This window comes from Myiozetetes cayanensis, unplaced genomic scaffold (assembly GCF_022539395.1).
Source record: "Myiozetetes cayanensis isolate MyiCay16 unplaced genomic scaffold, myiCay2020 scf22, whole genome shotgun sequence".
Lineage (NCBI taxonomy): Eukaryota > Metazoa > Chordata > Aves > Passeriformes > Tyrannidae > Myiozetetes > Myiozetetes cayanensis.
The window spans coordinates 10347856-10369636 of record NW_026087434.1 but is presented as its reverse complement, the minus strand read 5'-3'; the positions used below and the strand labels follow the sequence as shown (position 1 = coordinate 10369636).

At 43.6% G+C, this 21781-nt stretch overlaps 1 protein-coding gene across 4 annotated transcripts in view; it reads right to left on the bottom strand.

Annotated features, from left to right (window-relative positions):
• MYH10 (myosin heavy chain 10) overlaps positions 1 to 21781 on the bottom strand; it is a 98465-nt gene that overhangs the window by 19590 nt on the left and 57094 nt on the right. For 2 of the 4 annotated variants that reach the window (XM_050319516.1, XM_050319517.1), the window contains 17 exons: positions 20722 to 20785; positions 18890 to 18988; positions 17903 to 18046; positions 17499 to 17594; positions 13467 to 13585; positions 12876 to 13028; positions 12305 to 12478; positions 10506 to 10679; positions 8649 to 8763; positions 7535 to 7597; positions 4913 to 5106; positions 3100 to 3221; positions 2709 to 2778; positions 2447 to 2607; positions 1785 to 1893; positions 1572 to 1703; positions 453 to 659 (listed from right to left, as the gene is read on the bottom strand). In XM_050319516.1, the coding sequence (XP_050175473.1) occupies positions 453 to 659; positions 1572 to 1703; positions 1785 to 1893; positions 2447 to 2607; positions 2709 to 2778; positions 3100 to 3221; positions 4913 to 5106; positions 7535 to 7597; positions 8649 to 8763; positions 10506 to 10679; positions 12305 to 12478; positions 12876 to 13028; positions 13467 to 13585; positions 17499 to 17594; positions 17903 to 18046; positions 18890 to 18988; positions 20722 to 20785 (2196 nt within the window). The remainder of the gene's footprint in view (positions 1 to 452; positions 660 to 1571; positions 1704 to 1784; positions 1894 to 2446; positions 2608 to 2708; positions 2779 to 3099; positions 3222 to 4912; positions 5107 to 7534; positions 7598 to 8648; positions 8764 to 10505; positions 10680 to 12304; positions 12479 to 12875; positions 13029 to 13466; positions 13586 to 17498; positions 17595 to 17902; positions 18047 to 18889; positions 18989 to 20721; positions 20786 to 21781) is intronic. The other 2 variants (XM_050319518.1, XM_050319519.1) reach the window with 1 other exon arrangement.

Genomic DNA, 21781 nt, shown 5'->3' with positions numbered 1-21781 from the left:
TGAGGAAGCATCTATATGATCTTCACAAAATACCCCAACCAAGTAACTTGGAAGAGAGGACATTGTCTGAAGTTTTGTAAAAGTCAAATGAGGAATATTCTTCATGATATTCACTGGATTTAAGTCAAAAAGGAACATTTCTCTCAGAAGTGACATCATGTGGTCAGTCTGGTCATTCCTGGTTCCTTCCCTGTCAGAAGCACTTGCTGTCTTTAAAGATCTTTAAAGAATTTAATTCTTAAAAGAATTCTTCTTTAAAGAATTCCTCCTTTAAATACCAACAGGGCATCCTGACTTTTCTTCCTCTCCTCACCCTCATATATCTAGAGACACATGAAGCTCATCAAACTGGACACAGGGAGAGGAGAAAAAAATGCACTTATTCCACTCTGTGAAGGTGCTGAGGGAGCTTCCCCACCCTTAACTCCATTTCCAGCTCCTGAGAACCATACCTGAATATGGCCCTGCATTTTCTTCTTCTCATTCTGCAATATTTGGTTTCTCTCCTCTTCTTCCTCAACCCTGGACTCCAAATCATGGAGAATTTCTTCCAGCTCTTGTTTTTTGGCAGCCAAGCGAGCCCTCATCTCCTCAGCTTCTGCAAAGAGCTCTGTCTCAGCCTGGAGCTGCTCTGCGAGGATGTTCTTCTCTTCTAGAAGCTGCAAACACACACAAATGAAGTAAAACCTTAAAAATGACACTTGAATGTCTCTCGTGAGAGATTATACGTAGGATAAAGTTACTTAAAGACCAAGTTCTGCTCCGATTTTTGACTCCCTGGTCAACATCCCAAACCAAACACTTTCAGATGGGATTTTAGCTGCAGTTCAGAAGACACCACTTGTGGCAATGAGGTTACAGCAACATTCCCTGCTTGTCCTCCCAGTTTAAGGAACAAATCTCTCTGCACCTCCTCCACCTTCCCTGTTCTACCAGCAGCAAAAAGATGGAGGAATTGCCCATTTCCTGGACTGTTCCCTGCCCTCATCCCTGCAGTGGCAGAGCAGTGCCATGGAACACATGACTTCCTGCCAGTCCCAATCCCGACCCCTGAGGATACAACTTCTCACTGGCCTCCACTTGGACATCAATCTGTTGACTGCAACTCCTTGAGTGCCACCATCCAGCCCATTCCTTATCCAGTGAGGGGTCCACCCCCCAAATCCATGTGTCTCCAGTTTAGACACAAGGATGTCGTGCTGGACGTGTCAAGAGCTTTGCACAGGCCCGGGTAGATGACACCAGGTGCTCTTCCCTTCTCCACCAAGACTGTAACCCCACCACACAAAACCACCAGGTTTGGACAGTTGTCATAAGTGTTTCCCCACTCCTCACCCAGCCCACGCACAGGCTGACACTGCTACTGAAGCTCTCCTGTAAACCAGGAAACAGGATGTTTCTGCACCCCTGCAGGAACAGCTCATGCTGTATCTTCCTATTCCATATTCCTGGTGACTGTGAAAGGACTCAGCTCTCCTGATTCTCAGTGCTTTTGCTCCCCAGTGTCTCCCAACATGGTTCCATGGGATCACTCATGTCCTAGATATCAAATGCTGATCTTAGGCACCAACCTGTTGATGTTTCCTTTCCATTTCTTCAAGTTCTGCCTCCACTTTTGTCTGTTTTTCTTTCACCTTCATGAGCTCCTCATCCTTGGCTTGAAGTTCTTCTTCCTGACGAGTGACCTGAAGAAGAGGCTTCACCTGCAAAGATTTGAGAAGAACAAGTGAGAACCTGCACTCACCTATTTACAGGTGAATATAACAGAAGAGAACATCAGGAACCTTTGTGAAGACTCTCCACCACTGCCAGTGCCTGAGCTTTAAATATGCAGCACAATTCCTCTGCAGGATTTTCAGTGCACTCAGCTGCTGCTGTTTCTTTGCAAAGGCCCTGAAAGATGGACAGAGCAAAAAGTTTGTGTTAAATGAAGCTGATCACGTGTCCCAACTCTAGAAAACTTGCAGACCATGAACAGGCTTGTTTATGAGTTACAATGATTTGGGTTCTCACTCCTGTGAAGAGTCAGAGCAAGAGCTGGAATCACCATTTCCAGAACAACAACCACAAATGCTATTTATTCTTACTCTTAACAGGCTTTTTTCTTAAAAAAAAAAAAAAAAGACTAAATCAGGATGGATTAGACACTTTGATTTCAAAAAAAGCAGCTTTCCAGAGTATTTCTTGGAACCTCCAGTGGAACGGGAAGAGAGGCTTTCTCTGCAGCCACTGTAAAGAGCTGCATGTGTCACATGAGTGAGGAAAGGAGATACCAAGGAATGAAGGTGCAAATTCTTATTAGGTAAAAACTGTCTGATATCCTGAACACAGCTACAGTTTATCAGGAAAGACATTTAAGAAAATCTCTCTTGAAATGGAAGTTTGGATGCACAGCTCCCTATCAAAGAGGCTTAGGAGACCCAAAAGAAGATCAAACCACACGTACTTCCTGGCCAGGTACCCTCTGCACACTGCCTGGAAGAAGATGATGATGTCTGTGATCTTCAGATCCCTCTCTTCTTCCAAGTGTGCCAAGACACCAGCTCTGAAGAAGATCTTGCTCTGGCCAATTCTGTATAAGTTGGGGTCCAGCTCCAAGGCTCTGATCTAAATGGGACAGGCGAGCACATTGTTGTTACACCACGAAAAGGGCAATTTTTGTTACAACTTTTCAGTGCTTCGTCAATATTTAGGTAAAAAACACTTACCATACGCTCACAGGCTTGCTTGCCATCCATGAAACCCTTTGGAATTGCATTGGGAGTAAGGATCTCGTACCTTTAAGGCAAATGAAAAAGCACTTTTACATTCAACAAGAAGCTGTATTATTTATAGTATAAATGTATAGCATAAGGCTATAGTGACAAGTGCATGGGTAAGGAATTTCTCCAGGAAGTTTTTCCAGCAGATTTGTTTCCCCTTCCCCTACTGCCTTCAAAATAAACTTGGAGTATTCAACTGCTTCAAGTTTGACCTCCCACATGGGTTTTGATTTTCTTTGAGGAGGGTTGGGGGAGGAGGGAGGAGTGTGGGGTTTCTTCAATTATTTAACAAGGAATTTTAGTTCCTAATAACTCAAAAGACTGTTCCTGCTGTTACCTCTGTCTGAACTCCTGGAACACTATCCTGTTTGGAAATCCTTGTCGACAGATCCTTATTCCTTCCAAAACACCGTTGCACCGGAGCTGATCTAGAACCAGATGTGGATCCAGTTTTCCAGCCTGGACAAAACAAAACAAGCATTATTTTTAGTCTTTCAGTTCATATTAGTGAAAAATTAACTCCTAACTTTTAACACTGCTCAGAGCAGGTGGAAGGTGGACATGCTATCTGACACACTTGGGGTAACAAAAGCCTGACACCTGAAATCCAAACTGTTCCTATTTTTGTGCATCAAGATAAATGGATACCTCTAGAGCACCACCCTAGAGGAAAAGAGACAGTGCCACAACATCATTTAACAAGAATACTTGGACATCTGCTTTAATTTAATCATTAACACTCTGCTGGGAATGAGCTGGGTTGCAACTAAGTGTTCACAAGTTCCATATGTTATCAAAACTGATTTTTGTCAATAATGAACATTTAGTACACAAGTTTCTGAAACCAGAACTTCCTACGAGGCACAAGTATTTTACAGGTCATTTACTGAGAGATGTTTTGCCCCTAATAGGAACCAGGATAGCAAGTGGTATTTGCCACCTGACTTGTATCCAAGTGAACGTTATCCTTTATTTGCTCTGGAACTGGTTGAGATTAGACAGAAGTTCTTCCCCCAGAGGCTGGTTGGGCACTGAACAGGCTCCCCAGGGCAGTGGGCACAGCCCCAAGGCTGCCAGAGCTGCAGGAGGGTTTGGATGATCCTCTGGGGCACAGGGGGTGACTCTTGGGGATGGGCCTGTGCAGGGCCAGGAGTTGGACTCCATGATCTTGTGGGTCCCTTGCAGCTCAGCACATTCTGGGATTCTGTGATATGTTTTTTCATGGAGATTCAGCAGAAAATATCTTTAAAGTCTCCTTAAGCACCAGACATTTACCTTTAGAGGATGTATACACAGGGATCTGTCTTGCCAAGCTGTGGATTGACCCTGTGCCTTCACCCAACGAGTCTGTCTTCAACCACTGGCAAGTTGTGCATAGCACACAGTGAACAGAGCCACCCAATTACCTCCTGGGAGGCACTGGATTATCACACAGAATCAACCAGGTTGGAAAAGACCTCTGAGATCATCAAGTCCAACCTTTGACTTATTTTATAATTTTATTATTATATTAATTATTACATATTGATTATTGGATTGGCCCAACTCAAGGCCTTGTATACGTTTTTTAAGTCAAAGCCCTTTGACGAGCTCGTAGCACCAAGCCTGGGGTCTCACACCTCCCAGACAATCTCAGTACTTTGTTTTTCCAATAGGGCAGCTCTCAGTGAGACAAGAGGGCAGGGTCTTAAGCTCTGCCAGGGGAGGTTTAGGTTGGATATTAAGAAGAAATTCTTTACAGAGAGGGTAATCAGGTATTGGAATGGGCTGCCCAGGGAAGTGGTGGATTCTCCGTCCCTGGAGGTTTTTAAGATGAGACTGAATGTGGCATCAATGCCATGGGCTGGGAACCAGAGTGGTAGAAGATCAAGGGTTGGACTTGATGACCTCAGAGGTCCTTTCCAACCCGGCTGATTCTATGATTCTGTGATTCAAGCTACTCTCCATAAAGACAATGGTTTAAATCAGGGGATGTGCAGGGAATACCAAGAGGATATTCATCAGTGTGAGATCTGTGGATTCTGATTTCAAAAGAAAGACCCAGACTCCTCCTCCTCCTCCTTCCAGCCTTCCCAGAGCCACACCCAGGGGGAAAGGCAGGTGAAGACTGACAAGGAGCAGGGAGCAGGGGAGGGGTGTGCAGCCCATACCCTCTTCTCGTGGTTGGGGATGATGCAGCGCACGAAGTTGGGGTTGGTGTTGCGGAGCGTGGCCATGAGCTTGGTGAGGGACTCCTTGTAGAGCTGCCCCACGGTGCGGAACATGCCCTTCTTGGTCTTGTAGGCCGAGCCGAAGGCCGTCTCCGTGATCCCAGTGACCTGGTCCAGCCCCACGATGCGATCCACTGGGAAGGACAAGAGAACAGAGTTCAGGGGGCTCTGAGCTTTGCCAGGAGGAGAGGGAGGTGGCAGGAGGAGCGACAGTGCAGCAGCAGAAGCTTTGCGGGACAATGACAGAGGTGCCGTCGGAAGGCAAGGCGGGGACGAGGGACGCTGTGCACAAGCTTTGGGAACAAAAGCCACAAACTTATCCAGCAGAAGAGTGTAGCTTTAGTAGGTACAGACTGAAATATCCAGCTCTTTACTTGCAGTTCTACATGACCAGAGAAGCTATTTTCTTTGTCTTAAGTCAGCTTTACGGAGATAAAATAAAGCTGCCTGGAAACCGGCAATTATTGGAATTCTCACAATGCAAAATATTTCTGGGTTGAACATTTGGAATGGCACATCTGTGTATATTTGCTTCAAGTGAAGAGTCACTTATGACAATTCTATAGATTAAATCTGAGTTTCATTGAGTATTCAAACGTGTTTTCATAAAAATTTACAGAAGAATTGGAAATACTGTTACTTTAATGATGAGAGGGGAAAAGTATCTGGCAGACTTGTGCTGGGCTGCTATTTTGAAGAATTCTTTCCATTTTATTACAACTACAAAGAAATCCCTAGTCAAAAAAAACAAGTTTCAAACAGGGAACACTCCACACCAAAGCACTTCAAAGCTGCCATAAAGCATCAGAGTGGAGATTTTTCTTTGATTTTTCTGAACATTTTGGGTGAGGATCCCTACAGTTCATTCTTCAGAAGCACAAATTCGAAATCTGACTGCCAACACTAAAACCTTAAGGCCAAAAACATGAAGGTGATTCCAGGTGCATGCCATGAATTATATAAACAGTTTACTAAAAGGTACAAGTGGTGGCTTAACACCTTTAATAATTATTGCTGGTGCTTCTTAATACTGAACAAACACCCAAAATATGTGGGTTCCCAATGAAATCCAAACTGGCCAGCCAGAAACAAGCAGCTATTTGTAGGCTACAGCTTCAATTTTGTGAAGTTATTTTATCATTTAAACCAAAGCAGAGGCAGTTATGCTTTGCTACCAGAATTAGTTTTGTATCTGACAGGTAAGTGACACTATTTTATTTCCTCCTTGTACTCAGCTGGCTTTCAAAAGTCTATTAAAATAAAAAAAGAAAATTAAAAGCAGAAAAACACAGGGCAACAAGTTTGAATAATCAGTTGTAGGTCTTGGCTGGAGTACAGAGCAGAGCCCAGCTCCTCCACATGGTTTTGAACACAAGAATCTACAGTTTATAAAAGTTGGAAAAATAAGTAGGTGGCAAGGTGTTCATAAATCATATCCCGAATTTTTACTCTGAAGCAGAATTCTGCTCTAAATCAGACATGGGACAGAAGTTAATGGGAGTCAGTCCCAGAGAAGGATAACAGCTTGTGAATATTCGGAACCTGCCCCCACCAGCCCCACTAAGGGCTGGAACCCCCAGCTTTGGTTTGGGAGGTACTTTTGAAATTTGGTCTGATCTTGTGATCTGATCCTTGTGCACTTTTGTTTTGCTCCCCTCTGTGCTCCAGCTTGAAGAGGGTCATTTCTATTCCCACCAGGATTATTAAATCTAAGCTTTGCCTACAGTTTAAGAGCAGTCCCTGAACTGCAGGGCTGGACCATCATCCCCTGGCTGAAGGCCCCGAAACTGAGCCCTCCAGGAATGACTTTAGGAACACCATGAGCCTCCTCAGGGATGGGATGTACCAGGAGCAGTGGAAAATAAACCCAAGTAAAGGCTGAAAGTCTGAAGGCACAACCTTCAATATTTCTAAACCTGGGGAGAGGAATACAAGGAGGATGAGGAGGTTGTATAAAATATTGAAAGTGTATTCAAAGACATTCCAAGCAAGTGGGTTTGTTGATTTCTCAATACCTCAAAAAACACGTGCTGTTTATACAACGGGGAATATTAAAATTAGGAGGTTTTTAAATAAAAGAACAATTCCAACAAGTCTGGAAGAAGTTTTATTTCACTTACTACCCCCACTACAACTGCAGCACTCATTCTGATACTTCAACACATTCTTCAGCTCTCCTCCCAAAAGCACACAGCCACGTTCTAGAACATTGCAGAGTTTTGTCAATGTTGGACTGCAGAAAGAAGCTTGATAAGTGTTACAAAGCTTATGCATTCTCCCAAATGCTTGGAGCTACCAGAATTGTCACTTAAGAAGCAATTCTACATCTCCCCATGGAACTAGGAAGCAACAAACCTTGTCATCTGCAATGCATAACTGGAGATGCTATGTGTGTTTGCAGCAGCAGCTGGACAGGAGCACTCAGGGACTGCTGGCCTGTGGGGGTTTTACCTAAACCCAGCATGAAATGAGAAGTTCATGCAAGCCTACGAGCAAAAATGGATTTTCCTGTAGATACAACAGCCCTGCCTTTAGTAGGCCTACTGTTTTATATCCATTCACCTGGTGGCTCATGAAGACCAGTAATATTGTCATAGAAACAGGCTCTCTGAATATTCTGAATCTCTAAGGCAGAGAAACAGCAGAAACAGAAAGACAGAAGAGCAGATACACAAGACACTTCAGTTAGTAAAAACAACAGGTTCATCAATTGCAAACAGACTTAACTGTGCTACAAAAGCAATTAGGCCACAACATATTCCATGCACATTTCAATTATCTGTGGAAGCAGCTTTTGAATATTTGGACCAAAACACTTGTGTGGGTACTCAAAAAGAAAGGAGCAGATGCAGATGCCCAACCAAAAAGTTCTTTATCTATTCATTAAAGCTGATCTCTGTGACTGAGGCAAGAAAGAAGGAAACTCAGTATTAACCTACGGCATCATCTTTATTACAAGCTTCATTTCCTCCTCAAATAACAAACTACAGGATTTATATACTGTGACATGTAAATATACTCCAATTAACACACTGTAGTGCTAAAACTAGAAAAGTCCCTGTTAAGTATTTATTTGGCTACTTCTGCTTCTTGGAGTATTCTGGTAAAAGTATTGATAAATACTTTCAGGTGATGTGCAGGTAAACTGGCTGAACAGCAGTGCACAGTTAAAACAGGAATACACTGCATTTGATTTTAAAATGTAATAGCTCAGCACTGCTATGGCTGTTAATGGAATTCATTTTAGGAGATGTGGATTTCCAGGGCATCCCCCACCACTGCACATGAAACAACTGTGCTGGTGCTCACATAAGACAATGTTTTATTAACAGGAAAAACCACTCCAGCTGTTCACATTCAGGACTCTACTGCAGCAAGTCCCAACCAAGAGTTTTGGACAGGATTCTACATGAAATTCAACTCAGAGTAACAAGTAATAAGTGAATATCAGTTCAAATAATGAACATGAGAAGCAGCTACTCAGAAATGGTACATGTGCAAGGGACCAGAGGTGCAACCCAACTTCCTTGTCCTACTTCTGGCACGAAATCAGAGAGAAAACGCTGTAGATATTTACAGTGCAGAGGGTGGAGGGTGAGGAGGCACAAAAAAAACTTAAAACTCATCCAGCAAGGTTAAATCACTACCAACACGTGCTCAGAGCATCATCTCTTACCATCCTTCCAGAGCTCAGCAACGAACTTGTCGGACGACTGGTGCAGGAGCGTGGCCACGTTGTCGTTCAGGGGGTCCATGTTCTTCATCAGCCACTCATCTGCCTTGTAGTCCACCTGCAGGGTCAGAGGGACAACCAGCTGCAGGTTGGTACTGGCCAGCACCAGGAACAGCTTTCAGATCACTACACAGCGGTGTTTTTCTCCTGTTCTCAACGCTCGTAACCATTAAGGTTGGAAAAGAGGTCCAAGGTCAGAGTCCAGCCTTGCTTGCCCACACCAACCTCGGGTGTCCATAGCTGGCCTCTTAAGAACAGCTCAAAGTACCACAAAAGGTTGTTATTCTTTTGAAAGAGTAAATGGGAGTTCTCTTAAAAATCCAGCAATCTTTTTGCTTGCTCGTAGCCAGGTGTACATTTGCAGCCTGGTGTTGTAAGGCTGACTGTGAAGACATAAAACCAACTCTAGGATAGATCCTAATTTTACTTATCTAAATCACTAGAGAATAAATTAATTTCCCCATAATAGTTATATTTAAACACTTTGTTCTATAAGGAAAACAAAGCTCTTATCTCGAAAGAACCAAACCCGTGGTTTCCAATTAAACCACAGCTCAGCAGCTGAAAACTCAATGAGAGCAACAGGGGTTTCATTCCAACCCAAAAGAGAGCCCTAAAATGCCCTAATTCCACCAAAACCTCTGTACAGATTAGCATGGCTTTGCTTCAATCAAACCAAAAGTTCTCTATTTTTGGATAAAGGCTTTGGCAGAAAAGACACATTTAAATACTTCCAGCATCCCAAACCAAAACAGATCATTATCTCAGGAGTTCTTGCAGGAAATTATTCCAGTTTTGAAGGAAAACACATTCTGACCAGAAACTGCAAAATGCCTTCTGTCAGAGGAAGCTCTGGAATGCCAGTATTCCAAAGATGCCCACTCAGTTTGGCAGAAATAAACCATTCTTTGGAACAATCATTTCCAGTAGCCAGACACCAAGCTGCTTTACTCTCCTTTGATTATTCAAAGGCAATCTATTAACTGCAGCAAGAGTGATGTCTGCATTACTCCTAAGTAACTGTTTGAAATATTGATACAACAAAATGTGTAATTTATTTCACTTTTTGCTACAAGTACCTAGTTGGCAGCACTGACCTCAACAAGGTAACAACAAGCCAGGAGTACTTGCAGTGAAAATTGAAGAAGAGCTCTGAATCATTCACATAATCTGATTCTTTCACTATCAGGTAAAAAATCAGGATTAAGTTTTAACCATTTATGAAAATATTTACAAGCAGGGCCTACAGAATATCCCTGGTTATCATGGATGATCTGCAAAGTACAGGAATTGCAGTTATTCCTGAAGCTGCACCTGAGCTCTGTCCCTGCAGCAGGAGACTGAGGATTGAGCCAACAGCAAAAATTAAAAGGTCCCATCTTAACTCTAAAAGAAAGTGTTATGTGAAGATGAATGTGGAGATGGTACTGACACAGCCCTGCTTCAAGCACTACCATCAACCTAACAACCCAGATATGCAAGAGATTCCTTTCAACAACGTCCTGAAAAAAAAACTCCACCTGTAAAACCTGGCAAAAAAAGGTAAAGGAAACCAAAATATATGCTTTATCTAATAGTAATTCATAATTTTCAGTTCTGTTCATTTGGTAACACAAGTTCTATAAAAGCTCTCCTGAATATGTTCAAGAAAATTAAACGAGGTAAAAGTATTTCTAAATTTGGTAGCTATACTGAATAATATATGCATAGATATATTTATTTATATATATATAAAAATGTAATATGCTATACTGCATAGCAATTTCCCCAAATCAATAGAATTTTACATTTAATCCTTACCTTCCCTGCATAGTGAATAATGCAGAAGTCTGCTTTGTCCTTTAGTTGTCTTGGTTTTTGGAACTTGGAATGAGTTCCTTGCTCTTGGACCAACTTTTCCACAAATGTCTTGTCAGTAGCTTTAGGGAACCAGCATTCCTCATCCAGCAGTGCCAACACACCAGGAGGATTTGCCTGAAATGCAGTTGGGTTTAATCTGTGAATATTTTTATATACATATATTTAAAAGTTTAATATTTACAACACACCACTGAATGCCACAATAAAATTAGTCTAAAATGATTAAATTACATTTCAGATAAACAAGCTGTGGGGCAGCCCAGGTCAAACAAATTCATTGCCATGTCTGTGGAGCCAGACATGACCTGATCCAGTGCTGACCAGAGCCTTGCTTTGAGCTGGGCCTGCACTGGATGATCTCCAGAGTCACCTTCCCAACATTTCTGTGACAGGTACAGTAGCTCATCCACATTTCCAGGGTCATGTCCTGTTTTAATGTGAGACAAACTCAACCAGTGATCCCTCCCTGCCCCTGGACACTCCTGTGGAGCCACTGAGCCTCCCCTGCCAAACCGTGGGTGGGTATCCAGCAGCATTCCCAGATCCAGCACAGCTTTGTACACTGCCTCTCCCCATGGAATTTAAGCACCCTCTTTGAAAGTTTATATTTTCTTAAAATGAAGCAGGGAACAACCAGTGTCTGTGTTTTACAGCTGCAGAATCATCTGTCAGGATTACTTTCCTCAGAGGAGACACTGAAGTACAAAGGGAAGCAATGGAAAAGGGCTGTAAGGGAGTTATACTTTAAAATTTAAAGACCTATCCTTAAAAACTTCCTAGGGAAAGCAAAGCCCACACATTTGAAGGGAGATGTTTCTACTACCTGGTATCACATTTACAGAACAACTGTGAAGGTACTGAGATTTGTTTTTCAAATAATGACGCATTTCAGGATGTTCACCCAAACGTGTGCACACTGAAGGCACCCACACGTGCCCCCACGAGGCTTTTGGAGGAGATTTCACCTTCCAAGGTGGCAGAACTTTCTGAAGTTCCACACACCTCTGAAAACTGAGACAAGATTTCCCCTTTTCTCAAAGGAAAACAAGGCTGCAGCTCATGGGCTTTTCAGCTGTTGAGGGTGCCCAGCATCGCTGGCAGCTCACCTGTATTCCAGAGCACACAGAGAAAGGCAGGGAGGAGTAACTGCAATGCCCCAGGGGGAATTTAAAAGAGGTTCAGAGGGGCAAAGAACAATAAACTTTCTGGGTTAACAATCCTTGTTCTCCCCCTCTGCTCCTCCTGCTCTTTGAAGGGCTCTTCAGCCTCCCTAAACTGAGCAGCCAGGGGAGTAAGTTAAAAGCAAAGTGATTAAAACCACTTTTAAGACACTGCTTTCCATTTACAAGGCATATTTGTGGGGGGAAAAAAAGGAAGTGTCAGGAATTTTGCTATTGCTTTCAAATGAAAAAAGTTTACCCCAAGTCTTGAAAAGGTTTCAATCCGAGCCCACAATGGCACAGTTTAGTGACAGTGACAGGATTAGTGACTTCATTAGTACTGGGGAAAAAAGTATAAAAATAGCAGCTCCATATCTTGAGCTCAGTGTTCTACACTAACATCAGGGCAAAATCCCCTCAGGATTAATCGTTTTGCTAATAATACACAGTGTTTTAGACTTTGGACTTGAGCATTCTGGTTAATTCCCTTTTAATGACAGCTCCAGGAGAAATATCTAATTTGCAGGCAGTAAAAGACAAACTCAGCAGTCCAACCTCACTATTCATGTGCAAACTTACAGGTCTTTCAATTAAGTCAATGCAAGGCTGCAGATCCAGTCCAAAATCAATGAAATTCCACTCGATCCCCTCTCGCTGGTATTCCTCTTGCTCCAGGATAAACATGGTGTGGTTAAATAACTGCTGAAGCTTCTCGTTGGTGTAGTTAATGCAGAGCTGCTCAAAGGAGTTCAACTACAAGAATAACATCAGCATGCAAGAATGAGTCAGTGACAAGATATCACGTATCTGGAAGTCAAAAAATTTGACTTTATAAGGAAATTCTCCAAAACTCTGCAAAGTTCTAATATAACGGAGAGAAAATTGGAAAACAACTACACAAATCTCTCATGTTCCCTGCTACATATAATTAAACTAATGCATAGTAGGAACAACCACCACACTTAAAAGAAGGATTTAGACTAAAGTATGACTTTTTGGCATTGTAATTTTGGGCTGTCAAAGCCTTTTTATGCTCCAAACAAACCCCTCCTGCAGCCTTGGAACACGCTGCATTCAGCGGCTCTGCAGTGGGTCCTGATCACACATTACCAGGGGAAAGAAAAACCTGACCAGCAGGATTTCCAAGTACCTCAAAGATCTCAAATCCAGCAATATCCAGGATGCCAATAAAAGATGCTCCCTGACGTTTGGTCCTGTCCAAAGCTTTGTTGATGCGGTGGACGAGCCAGCGGAAGAGGCGCTCGTAGGTGGCCTTTGCCAGAGCTTCCACTGCAAAGTCCGCCTGAAAAATCCAAACAGGAAAATTTATTTACCCTGGAAAAGCCATCAAAAGAACACAGACATGGATGTTATCACAAATAACTAAGGAAAAGAAGAAGCTGGATGGAGTTCATACCAGTGAGGAATGAAAACAAGCAGTAGAAGCAGTAGTTTGATTAATGGTAAGAAAAATTTCTTTTTAAACTGTTCCATAAAAACAAAAGGTCTCTGAGTATTTGATAATGTCACAACAGTGATACAAAGGATGAAAACCAGGAGAAGGTCAAGGAAAGGGAAAGGTTTCCTCTATTTTACAACCGATTTTTACCATAAAAGAACATTCCATAAAGACAGCAAAGCTTAATCAGAGTCAGTGGCAGCACACACTTCATCCCAATTTTCTTTGTTAGGAGCTAATCAGGATGAGGCCCAGCTTCATCTTTAAAACACCCAAACTTACTTGTTCTTTGGTCTGGGCTTTCTGCACGTAGTCCCTGCCCACTTTGATGCGGGGAGTCAGGATGGCCCGGGTGAACTCCATGACGTTCATTCCCAGCAGATGGCACAGTTTCTGTGCAACTGGAGAGCAAAGAACACATGAAAAGGAGCACTGCAATCCTCCCCAGCAGCCAGAGAGCCTGGGAAAGCTGCTGCTGCTGACAGAGGCTGTCCTGGGCCAGAGGAAAACTGAACCCAGCCTGGGGAGCCGGACACGAGCCCTGGGACAGACCCCATCACACCCCAAGGCTGATGGACCTCTCCAGAGAGACACAGCTGGATTTCCTTGGGGGAACATGGAAAACACTGGATTTCCTGGGACTGCAGGTCATGTCACAGCCCACAGCTCAGGTACAAGCACCCATTTAGTTACTTTACAAGGGAACATCCATTTTCTTATCCCCAGGAAAAAGTACAGCCTGATGACATCACACATCAAAGCCATCATACTGAAGGGTGCTTAAAACATGCTTCAATTCAGGCAGGTGTCCAGTGTAATGCCCAAATGTGTCACTTAAACAATGTAAAACACAGGTTTGTGATATTGTCTAGAGAGGTGAGGACTGCCCAACCCTGGCAGTGTCCAAGGCCAGGTGGAAGCTGTCCCTGCCCATGGCAGGGGGTGGCACTGGATGAGCTTTAAGGTCCCTCCCAAGCCAGCCCAGTGTGTGATTCTGAGTATTTCATACAGAATAACAACCCCAGCAGCAGTGCACTGTCTTTAACAGCAAGAAGCCTCCTGATGCCGTGTTATTATTTAAATAGTGCATTACCCACGCCATCCCTACACATTCCTGTTGCATCAACCCCTTTTTCTGAACGCACATCCCAGGAGTTGGGTGGTTATGATTTCCACATTTCTAAAAATGAACGTGACGCCAAAGGTATTTTTAGGGCTGGGGAAGTGTTGCCCTTTAGCAGGAAGCTCTCCACAGTCCTCAGTAACTGCTTAGCCCCTTGTAACCTGACAGCTTGTTGTTCTACTGTCAAAATGAAAAAAACCACCTATTTTTACAAATTAGCATTGGAAAATAAGAATTTTCCAGTAGGTGCTACAGAGTGTGCAGGGAAGGGAACGGAGCTGGGAAGGGGCTGGAGCAGCAGGAGGGGCTGAGGGAGCTGGGGGGGCTCAGCCTGGAGAAAAGGAGGCTCAGGGGGGACCTTCTGGCTCTGCAATCCCTGACAGGAGGGGGGACTGGGGGGGGTTGGGCTCTGCTCCCAGGGAACAGGGACAGGAGGAGAGGGAACGGCCTCCAGCTGTGCCAGGGGAGGCTCAGGTTGGCCATCAGGAGGAATTTACCCCTGGAAAGGGTGGTCAGTCCTTGGCAGGGGCTGCCCAGGGAGGTTTGGAGTCCCCACCCCTGGAGGTGTCCAAGGAAGGTCTGGTACTCAGTGCTCTGAGCTGGGGGACAAGGTGGGGATGGGGCACAGGAGGGATCCATGGGTTGGGAGGGCTTTTCCAACCTCAGGGATTGTGAGATTCTGTAATTTCATACCAGTTTATAAAAGCTTCCTCCGCATTTTTTTTTTTAAGTATTAAAAACACCTCTATTTGCTCTTAATATTGAGATTCTCTCACTGGCCACACATTCATTAGAGGGGTTCACGAACTGACACATGATCAGTGAAATCAGGGGGTGTCACAAACTGAGCCCTCCTTTCACTTCAGCTACATACAGAAGCATTTCTGTGCTTCGAGGATAAAAATATACATCAGCACATCAGATAAAACTTACTATCTTAGGGGTCAAGTAATAAGTGCTATCAGGATCTTGGAAAAAAAAAAAACCAAAAACAAAGAACTTGCAAATATTAAGCAGCCATGAGCATCAGCTTGGTACAGTGGCACAATGGATACGATATAAAGGATATTACAGTTTAAGGAAGGAGGGTTTTTTTCCCCCCTGAAGTGCTTCAAAACCACACTCAGCTCCTTTCCTGAACCAGTAGTGTGGAATTTTTGCCCCAGCCCTTCCAGTCTGTAATAAACTGTAGTTTAGGTAAGAATAACAACAGTAAACCATAGCAGATGTAGAACTAAAAATCCCATCTGCTAAGCCACTGAAGGAGGCTGGAGACAGCATTTCTGAGGATCCCCTGAAGGAAACTAACCCACTTTCAAGTCCAAGCTCTGTCACTTTTAAGGGCAGGACTGGGTCACACAATTTCAGCTTCATTCATCCTGCACTTCAAAAAAAAGCATCATTTATCTTAGGATGGTTTGGGTTTGAAGGGACCTCAAAGCTCATCCAGTTCCAACCCCCTGCCATGGGCAGGGGCACCTTGTTTATAACTGAGAAAAGACTCTTGAAAAGGTGTAATTGGACAAAGCCCTGACTATCCTGACTCGTTTTACTGCTACTGGGTTTTTGATATAACTTCCTGAATTATTACAAAGCCAAGATACTGAAAACCTCCCATCGCAGATGAACAGCAGCTTTATGAGATTGCTTATGAACTTCTGCCCTCTCAGCAGAAAGATTTCTTCCAAATCTGGTGAGCATGAAATGATTTTTTAAGTACAGTTTCTCCCTCCTCTTCATACACAAAGGTTCTATTTCTTTCTTTGCCTTCTCTTGCATCTGTCCTTGAAACCATTATTTGTTTATCTGCATCTATAATCTACAAGGCAGAATTTGCTTTCCATATTCTTTGACTCAGGTCACATCTCCACTACCCACACAAACTCCTTCCCATCCCTGGAGACAATAACCTGGCCTACATCAGACACCTCTAAAAGGTGAATGCCTGTCAGGACGCTGATTTCTGCAGAGGATGCAGGGAAACCTCTCACAGTGAGATGTGACAACACAGGTGACAAGGGAGAGATCAGTCACACCCAGTGTCTTCAGTAAGATGCAATAACAGACCACAAATCCCAATTTTAAAATACAAGAGGACAGAAATACGTTTTAACTATGACCTGAGCTTTGCCCCGTCTTTGCTTTATAATTCAGCATTTTGTATCCAGCACTATAAACACCCAACAGGATCAGAATATTTATAGCCAGCATTACAATTCAAAATTTAAGTCCAAAAACCAATGGTAATACAAGTGAAACCAAGAGAGTCAGGAAGCAAAAAGTATCTTTATCTTCTTACATGGACCAGGACTCAGATGAGTTCTCTAAGCCAGCAGGAAAAGCCTAAAAAACTAATCCCTCACCCAACCTCTTTCCCTCACAGCAAAAATCCAGTTCTCAAGCCAATAACTCCTGACCTTCACCTCAGAAATGAGAACAATTTGGGACACTGCAAGGGATCTCCATGAACACCAATTTGGGACAATTCCAAAGTGAGACAGAGAAGCATCTGAGTTGTGCACGTGCAGCAGCTCCTGTGAATGAACGGGTTCCCAAGTTCTCCAAGCTGACTTTCCATGAGAGCATTTAAAAGGTTGGTACTGAGGTACTAAATACTAAATAAAAACCTCAGCAGCTTTTTTTTTCGGTGAAGAAAATCTATCCTCCTCACATGGTGATTGCATTGCAGGCACTGACACAGCCAAGCCCAGCCACGCTGCCAGGCCACTCCAGGAATCAGTTTGTTCTAAATGCAGCATTCCTGTGTTCTGCCATTGCTCTGGGGAAGTTGTGCTTGGCTCCAGGGCTCTTATCATTGGCAACAAAACCGCTGCCAAGAACCAAAGCAAACAGACTGATTGAAGCGTGGACTCCTTCCGAGGGCTTAATCTTCGGAGAGGGCAATAAACAAGACTACAACTGAAATACGTGTTCCAGGCTTAGCAGCCATGCACTAACTCAATCCCCCTGATGGACACTTACATCTGTCTGCAGGATGAGGATGCAAGAGGGGAGTTTTAGTAACTGCCTGTTGGCTCCTCTCACCCCAGCCCTGGCCCCATTTTGGCACAGAACACTATCAGGGATGCTCAGCAGACTGCTCTGTGTTTTTCAAGATATGCACAGGACAAATGGCAGGAAGAAAACTCCAGCACAAGTCAGAGGAAGCCACACAGACGTGATCAACTCACCGGTGTTCTCTGGCATAGAGGCTTGATCGGTGTTTCTCTCCTTCTTAAAGGAAATGTTTCCAAATTGCAGCACTGAAGACACCACTTTCAGCATTGCTGTGTTAACAAAAGACATGTGCATCAGTTTATTGGAAGAGGGCTCAGCTTAGCAAATTTTTTTTCTGTTACTTGTGTCACTTTCCTTCCAAATTCAAAGCAGGAGCTCCGAAAAGAAATACAGTTTGCACTGTACTTTGGGCAACTGGCTTTAATTCAACTCTAGTTGAAGTTAAGCAAATATTATATTTTCTTCAGGCTCTCAATACACTGAAGCAACATTAAATTTGGTGACATAAAGTTAGCAAGTGTGTGGTGTGTAAGAGAGAAAAGCACACTCTGAAGATGCAAAGGGCTCAATAACTTACACAAGATCTCATCGTGTGAAAACCCCATGATATGCATGGCTTCCATTGTCTCCTGGAAGTTATCCTTGTCTTGTTGCCCAGGAATGGGGATGTAGCCATTAGATAAAAATCTGTAATTGTTAAATCCTTCGAGCAGCAAGTCAGCTGTGTTGGGGGGAAGGAAGAGACAGAAAAATAAGATAAAGGAATGCTCTTCACACCCACCCATACTCTGTTCTCTCTAAATGCCCAAACTCTGCTTCAAGAAAACAGTTCCTCAGATGTGCCATTACAGCAGCTCATGAAACCCCTAAAAATACAGGTGTGCCTTCCAAGCTGAAGGCAGATTCACAGACTCTCTGTATCAAACTACACAAGCTCTTTAATGCATCTCTGTACACAGAGCATTACCCCACTCAGATCTACCACCACCTCAAATCCCCATCTGGAATATCCCAAAAGGAGGATCTCTACTGAAATAGGAGGCTTAAGCAGAAATGGAGTTGGGAATTGATAATCACCAACATCAAGGGTGCCAAACACCAGCTTATCTAACACAGGAGAACAAAGAGGGGATCGACTCTCTGATGTCTGTATCTTCATTAGTTTCACTTATCACAACCCAACAGAAATTCCCAGTTACCAAGGAGGGGGAAAAAACTCACACAGAGTTGAGATAACCACCACAGCACTGCAGTGGTGCAGAAAGCCACTGAGCTTTAACTGTGTTTTGGTTAAATGGCTGCTTTTCTCCCCAGGGAACACTGCAGGTTCTATCCAGGGATTTCCAGCCAGAGACTGCCCAAACTGGGCTTTGGCATGGGGGAGACATTTGCTTGAAATACCAGAGTGGCTTCCCAGCACATTTGAAGAAGCACTGGAGTTATTTCCAACCAAAGCCACCTGGCTTTTCCTTCTTAGTTTAAAACTCGCTGTTTGGTGACTGAGACCAACCCAACCCTGTTAAACTGAAATAACAAACACAGCACACAGAGACTCTCAGCTTACACTTGAGGTGCTCTCCTGCTCCAGCCAGTAGTTGGTAGAAGATGTGAAACGTCCGCTCGTCTTTGGCCTGACGAACAGCACGAGACTTTTCCAACAAGTCTGGATTACAACTGGAGTCAAGGATCAGCTACAGTTCTTGGTTAAAAGGGTCCAGTGCAAACAAAAGTTCCCAAGCAGGCTATGGAATTACTTTAAGACCAAACAGAACTTTAGTAGTAATGCCCAGAGCAGCTGTGGCTGCCCCATCCCTGGAAGTGTCCAAGGCCAGGTTGCACGGGGCTTGAAGCAACCTGGGCTGGTGGGAGGTGTCCCTGCCCAAGGCAGGGGGTGGGACTGGGTGAGCTTTAAGGTCCCTTCCACCCCAAACCATTCTGGGATTCTATGACCAGACCCAATATGTACCTTTAGTGACTTTCAGTGAGAGATTTCCAGTTCAGACTGGTAGAAAACCACTTTTAATCTCAGCAAACTCATTAATCTCAGCACACCCATCCTGTTGCCTGCATTTCCCTGCAGTTCCCTGCTCTGTGCAGCCAACAGTTGTCTGGAATGGATCAGCCACGGTTTTGGTGAGAAGAGGAGCTGCCATCCTTCTTCTGTTAAGGGCATAGCTGAACTTTTACTACCAAAACCCCAGCAGCTGCTCAGCTCAGAGATACTTTGTCATCTGAAGTGCATTTGTCATTTCTCCCCAGCACTGCATTTTTCCACACAATCACCACTGCCTCTAAACAGCTCCCAGTTGTAATTCCTGCAGCAGGTAGTGTCTAATTAGCTGTAATGTTATTTAATTCTTTTATTTCTAGATATTCCATGTTGTAATGCAAATGCAGGACAGGGATTTGCAATGACACAGGTCACTGGTGAGGATGAGTTCTTGTGATGAAGAAAAAATTCCCTAGGAGTTAAATCCTTCAGTTTTCACAAAGCTCTGGGCAAAACAATTCATCTGAATTTTCCTAAAAGCTGCCTTCATTCCTGTGCTGTGGTGAATGAAGGAAAACATTTATCACTGAAGCATATTTTGAATAACTATAGACCTTTCCCAGCCTTATTGGGAAATTATACTTTGTGAGAGTTCCAAACATTCAATGCACTTCAGATGAAGCAGAACAAAAGCTTAACTGCAGCATTGTTTATGATCAATACCCACTTCATATTGTTTACTAAGACTTCCAGTTTCATCATTTTATGACCACCCTATTGCTATTCCCCCAGAAAACAGGCTACACTAAAAATTACACACACATTTTTAGTATGAAGAAAACAACTGCAAAGAAGGGCTTTCAGTGCAAGTGTTTGTTCTTGCACCATCACAAATAAGAACGAACCTCAGAGCTAAAACTGCATCAGGCTTCGGTATTCATTATAATTAATTAATTACAATGGTAGGTCTTGTGTTACTGAACCCACATGGGTGTCTAGAAGGCCTAAGAAGGCAGAAGGTGGCCCAGCTTTGTCACTTGATAAGGAGCATCAGCTCCTTCCGAGCTCTTGGCACAATGCAGAGGCTCAGCTTCTGATTAGGAAGGCGGTGGGGTATTTTCAGAAATGTTCACAGAGCAAGCACATTTTACAGGGTTTCCCTTTTTAGCACACCCTGTTTTTAAGGCCAGTCTGAAAATCCAGCAGGTTTCAGAGTGCTGAGCTGGGGAGTGCAGGATTTCTGAGCCGCTGAATTTGTGATATTCGATCGGTTATTTTGAAACAAAGGAAGAGATGGATGCTGTCAAAGGAATGTCCTTTCACTGCATTCCAATGAATTCTAGGGTTAAAAGCAAAACAAAGCAGGAAACTTGCATTTTGCAAGGATGTGGCATGAAGGAGGATACATGTCTCGATGTTGGCCCCGACAATGTAACCAGTAACATCAAAGTTAATCCTGATGAATTTGCCCTGCAAAGGAAAGAAGATTTTTTTCATGATTACTATTTTTTTTAATTAAACAATGCTGTCTATATAAAATACAATCCAAATGCATTAATGGATCAAGCATTTCCCAAGATCAAATGAAATCACTGCCCATCCATGTGCTCAGCCATCATTTCAGTGGAGCACACAAACACACTCTAGGGATTAAGGAACTCTTAGTCCAGATATGTTTGTAATCCAGATTTAGGACAAACTTCTCTGAACGTGAGGTTCAGTTCCTCACACTGAGGTTGGAAGAAATGCTGAGATTCCACATGTGCACATTTCCATAGCAAACTTATCAGTGCCTGAAGGTGCTCCAGCTGCAGCAATCCCAAATCTCAGGTTCTGCCCAGCCCATCACATCTCCCCTTCCATTCCAAACCAGGCTGGCTGCTCTCTTTTATGGCCTCTCTTCTCCAGCAGTTGGTAAAGAAAGAACTAAGAAATACACTCATTTCTCACACCTACATCTCAAATAAAGAGCCACTTCCCACATACAGAGCAGCTCTTGGAGAGCAGGTGGTTGCCAATGGATATATTACATCATTTTTAAGCCACATCAGTTCCCCCATCTGATTTGTCATTCCCAGCAGGACAACTGGCTTGGAGCTGGACCATTTAATCTGCACCATCACTGAATTTCCAGTGTGTGCTCATGGAGCTGTTCAGCACTGCCCTGGTTGTGTGGGAATTCCCAGTGATGACACTGGGCTCTCCATTTTCATTGCACCCAATTTCCACAGTCCTTTATCCACACACAAACAGGTTTGGAGATCAGGGAGCACGACAGAAGTTTGCTAACACCTGTCCTAACACTTCTGGTGGCACCTGCACAAAGCCACCTACTGATAACTTTTATGGAGCCCTTTGGAAAGCGCTTTTACAACCTGGATCCCAACCCTCCCTTATCTGCAGCCTGATTAGTGCTATCAGCATGTTCCAGTGAACTCCTGTTTGGCACATCCATTCAGCTCAGGG